Source organism: Rhagoletis zephyria, unplaced genomic scaffold, assembly GCF_001687245.7.
Source record: "Rhagoletis zephyria isolate East Lansing unplaced genomic scaffold, Rhagoletis_zephyria_1.1 Rzeph_scaffold_02085, whole genome shotgun sequence".
Lineage (NCBI taxonomy): Eukaryota > Metazoa > Arthropoda > Insecta > Diptera > Tephritidae > Rhagoletis > Rhagoletis zephyria.
Window position 1 is genome coordinate 2551 of NW_016159169.1, and position 4554 is coordinate 7104.

Genomic DNA, 4554 nt, shown 5'->3' on the forward strand with positions numbered 1-4554 from the left:
CAAATCTTGGGAAAGACCCGCGAGAAAAGGGGTTACAGACAGGGCGAACCCCTTTATGTGACTTCTTTAATCTGATGTTGGAGAAGATAATAAGAGGCCAGGCGCGTCCGATTGCTGGCGTATGCCAATGACACGGATATCATCTGCGGTGTTGTGTTTTCATTTACATGCCACTCTGGTAAGACAGATCGTGTCAGCTGACTCGGGTTTACGTACCGGTAGGTTTACGTTCTTGACTAATTCAACTTCATGGAAATTATTGCGTCGTCAAACAGGGCAAATTTATGATCGACCCTAATAGTAAACATGTGATAGAAATGTCAAAAAATATAAACAAACTTCTACGATCCTGAATTTGGCAATTTCGTTTCGCTTGGTTTATTTAAAAACAGTTTAATAATTTATAGATTCATAGCAAAATGAGTTCACGCAACCGAGGCCGTGGAAAACGAGGGGGCGGTACGCGTGGACAATACCGTAATGTTAAGAGTAATCGCAATTGTGAGCGCAATTTCGCGCAGCGCGCATCTGAACTAGCCGGTGATGAGGAGAATTCAAACAGCGGCGATGACGGTGACAGCAGCTCATCATCTTCCGACGCAGGTATAGATGGCATTGGGCGACCACCCAACTTTCCCATAGCCATGTGGGACCTAACCATTGCGACCCAAAGAAATGTTCGGGGCGAAAGTTGGCACGTTTAGGACTGATCGAAAACCTTCGTTTGGGCCAGAAGTTTCCTGGTCTGGTGTTAACACCAGTAGGGGTGAGCTGTGTTAGCCCCCTTGATAAGGAAATTGTTGAAGCAGCAGGTGTAGCAGTGGTCGATTGTTCTTGGGCTAAACTGGAAGAGACACCATTTAATCGCATGCGAAGCCCACATCCACGTCTACTGCCATATCTTGTGGCCGCGAACCCAATTAACTACGGGAAACCCTGCAAATTGAGTTGTGTCGAAGCGATTGCAGCTACACTGTATATTTGTGGTTACGTGGCAGAAGCGCAATGGTACATGGGCAAGTTCTCGTGGGGACACTCATTTATTGAACTCAATGAAAGCTTACTTAAAAAGTATGCTGAATGCAAATCTAGTGAGGAAATAGTCAGGGTACAAAATGACTACATAGAGCAAGAGAAAGCAGCACATAATAAACCAAAAGATTTTAGTGAATTCTATCCTACAAGCAGTAGTAGCGAAGAGGAGGAAAAAGACCACGATAATGGGGCTAGCATAAGCGGGAAAAAATAATGAATTGACGTGAGTTTGTTTTATTTTTTTATATTTAAATACAATATCTCTAAAAAACAACAAACATTGGTTTTAAATAGCTTAATATTTAGGGAGTGTATTTACACACGTCACAGTACCTTTTACCGTAGATGCACGGTAAAAATAACGTATATCCGGTAAAAATTACCGTGGTTAGACGATCCACGGTGATTTCGAAGAGTGTCTGTTTGCCGAAAATCCATGTCAAAAAATTGGATCACTGGTTTGAATCGACGATAATCCATATAAGCGTAAAGTAATCTTTTTTTTAAACGACATCTAAACAAGGGCGAGGACATGCGACATATATGTTTATATACATACATATATATGAATTTGTAAATTCAATGTTTTACGCAGAAAGAAGTTCCGCTCCACTTTTCTGGCAACCCAGAAAGGAGAACTTGCGTAGTAACCCAGTAGCTAATTTCAGGAGTTAAAAGCCCTTCCGAAAGGCCCTCTTGAGAAGCAAGATTAAAGGGCTTCTTATTTCGCTACCCATGACAGGATTTCCAGAAGAGCTTTTATAGAACGTACTTCAGAAGGCCATAAAGAAAGAAGTTCCGCCTCACCTTTTCGGCAACACAGAAAGGAGAATTCTCCATAGCAAGGGTTATAATCCCTATGCGCGGCCGAAGGCCCCCTATGCAGTAAGAAGTTCCGCCTCACTTCTCCGGGAACACAGAAATAATTCTGCGTATTAAGGGTAATAATCCCTAAGCGCGGCCAAAGGCAGCTACGCAGAAAGAAGTTCCGCCCCTCTTCCCCTTAATCCTCTCTACCCCGAAAATCGGAGGTCTTTAAGGATCTACAATAATTTATACCGGTAATTATTACCGTGGATATACCGTAAAATACGGTGGATATACGGTATTTTTACCGTGGATCTGCGGTAATTTTTACCACGGATATGCGGTAAATTTTACCGTGGTATACGGTAATTTTACCGTGGATATAGGTACGGTAATTTTTTCCGTGGATATATGGTAATTTTTTCCGTGGAAATACGGTAATTTTTTCCGTGGATATACGGTAATTTTTTCCGTGGATATACGGTAATTTTTTCCGTGGACATACGGTAAAAGTTAGCGGGCGCGTGTGTATAGATTTGCCAAATATTTAAAGACATCGAAGAGTGCTTAAAGTTTATTAGATTTTTATTCTAGTTTAAAAACTCAGCAGAACATTTTCATATACATACATATAAACTACAATGTAATTTTATTATAGAATACAGAATGATGTCTACATTTGGCAATACATATATTGAAGAAAACATACCACGTTAAAATAAAAATGCGTGATTTCACTACAAAGAATCCCTTTACAAAAGTTGTATTAGTACGCTAGTCGTACTTGCATCACATTAAAATAGTTAAATGAAGTTATATGAATATGCGAATGAGATTAAATGATAAAATCCTTTTATTTTTCTTCCAATCCCACTAGTCAAAATTTTACCGTCTCCGTTCGTACAACTTCAGATCCGCAACAAATTTAAAATCATTGAGTGTTGCGATGATACTCCGGACTAACATTGACAAAGTTTGTCATACTGAAGTAAGTGGCACTATTCTTTACAAGAAATTTTAGAAAGTCATGTAGGTGTACCAGTAACATCTGCATCGACTTTTCGTCCAACGCGGAGAATCCTAACATTGATCCCAGCTTAACGAATAGACGTAACAAATGAAATCCGCCATAGAGCTTAGAGAGTGATGTTTCTGGATGTTGTTGCAATATTTCCGCATATTGAGGTCTTTCGAATTTATAGAGCAATTGTGAGCCAAGCATGACATTGAAGTACTCGACAACTCCATTTAGTACATCGTTAATGGCTACTTCCTTGGAAGCATTTGTCGACTTGGAGGTCTTCTTAAAGGCAATGTATTGGTCAACAATATCCTGTACAGTGATTTTTGCTGGAATGTCAAGTAATTTATGCTGCCGCGTAATAGCATCCCAGTCATCAGCAAGGCATTGTTTTAGTTCATCTGGTATTTTTATTTTCACCTCCACTTTAGAGAGGAATGTTTCTTCGGATTCCACGCATGTGTCCAAACGAGTGTGACTTGCCGCAGGAGTAATACTCGTACTTGCTGTGGTAGCAGGTGTGCTAGTTACATTGGTACTTGTGCCAGCTGCACTACAATTGGATTTATCGCTAGCATTTGATGTAGACCCTCCACGTTTCTTTTTTGGTGGTTCATCTTTGGCTGCGTCATCCTTATTAGCGACAATTGTAGCACCTGTTTCCTCTTTTGTTACGGTTCCAGCATCACTATCTTTGGCAATTGGGGTACTAGTAGCTGGTTTTGTCCGATTAGCTCTACCTGTGGTTGAAGGCGCTGCCAATGGTGTAGTGTTCAACTCTTTTGATGGTGTGGAAGCGCGTGATTCACTACTACCGCTAGCGGTGCCATCCTTTGATGCGGTTCCTATGGTGGCCTCACCTTTTTTGCCCTTTGGTGTGCCTAAATATTGTAATTAAACTAACTTATCGGAACTCTGCTTATTTACATACATATATGTTTGGCTTTTTACCTTTCTTATTTTTCCCAGCAGAATTAGAATGCAGCTTGTATACCTCTTTCTGACGCTGTACGTTAGCTTCATTGTACTTCAGTACACGGTTTTCCAGGGACCCACTCATCCCAACTGTGTATGAGAAAAATGATTATTAAACTTAAAATATTGCTTTATGAAGCTTGTTTTCTTGTTTACTTTTTGTTCCAACCAGCGTAGTGAATGTAGTATTTTATTTGCTTATCCTTTGTAATTGTGCTTTTCAATGCTTTGGCTTCATAAATAAGTGGCCCATGGAAGCATAGCACTTTTTCGCCTATAGATGCGGAAAATAAATATTAGGAAATTACTTATATGGAGCCAACTGTACTGCCACTGAACGCTTCGGTATGCCAAAATACTTACCTTCAGCGAATTTATGTTTAGGTGTCATTCACTTTGGGTAGTTATTTTGAACAGTTTTATGAAAATGCGGGAGGAAAAACGTATTGATATTTTAGTTTATAGTTTGTTGTTTTGTTGGCGAAAGCGATATCTTCTCATGGATTGTGTATTTTCAAGCAGCTGAGAACTTTTTCGAAATGTCAAATTGCTTGATTAATGAGCATCATTGCCAGACTGATAAAAAACTAATTATCTGACTTACATCTGTTCCCAGTTCATTGTTCCCAATAACAAGTACCAGTTTTTAATAATTTTCCATGTATTCAATCAATTCAGTACATTGCTTTAAAACTAATACTTAATATATATTTATA

At 39.5% G+C, this 4554-nt stretch overlaps 3 protein-coding genes across 3 annotated transcripts in view; 1 reads left to right on the forward strand and 2 right to left on the reverse strand.

Annotated features, from left to right (window-relative positions):
* Window positions 1–210: 210 nt before the first annotated feature.
* On the forward strand, window positions 211–1258 carry LOC108365969 (ribosome biogenesis protein TSR3 homolog). Its single transcript, XM_017620209.1, is given in 3 exon segments — window positions 211–358; window positions 416–651; window positions 654–1258. Coding segments are annotated over 2 exon segments (828 nt in total). The 5' UTR covers window positions 211–358; window positions 416–419; the 3' UTR covers window positions 1250–1258.
* A 1394-nt stretch (window positions 1259–2652) lies between these two features.
* On the reverse strand, window positions 2653–4376 carry LOC108365968 (nuA4 complex subunit EAF3 homolog). Its single transcript, XM_017620208.1, is given in 5 exon segments — window positions 2653–3744; window positions 3815–3908; window positions 3910–3928; window positions 3995–4112; window positions 4202–4376. Coding segments are annotated over 5 exon segments (1230 nt in total). The 5' UTR covers window positions 4230–4376; the 3' UTR covers window positions 2653–2773.
* An 87-nt stretch (window positions 4377–4463) lies between these two features.
* The window catches only part of l(3)neo43 (cytochrome c oxidase assembly protein COX16 homolog l(3)neo43), a 7450-nt gene continuing 7359 nt past the window's right edge, over window positions 4464–4554 (reverse strand). Inside the window, exon 3 of the mRNA XM_017620211.1 lies at window positions 4464–4554. This exon is cut by the window's right edge and continues 2 nt beyond it. The gene's annotated coding sequence lies outside the window, so the exon portion shown is untranslated.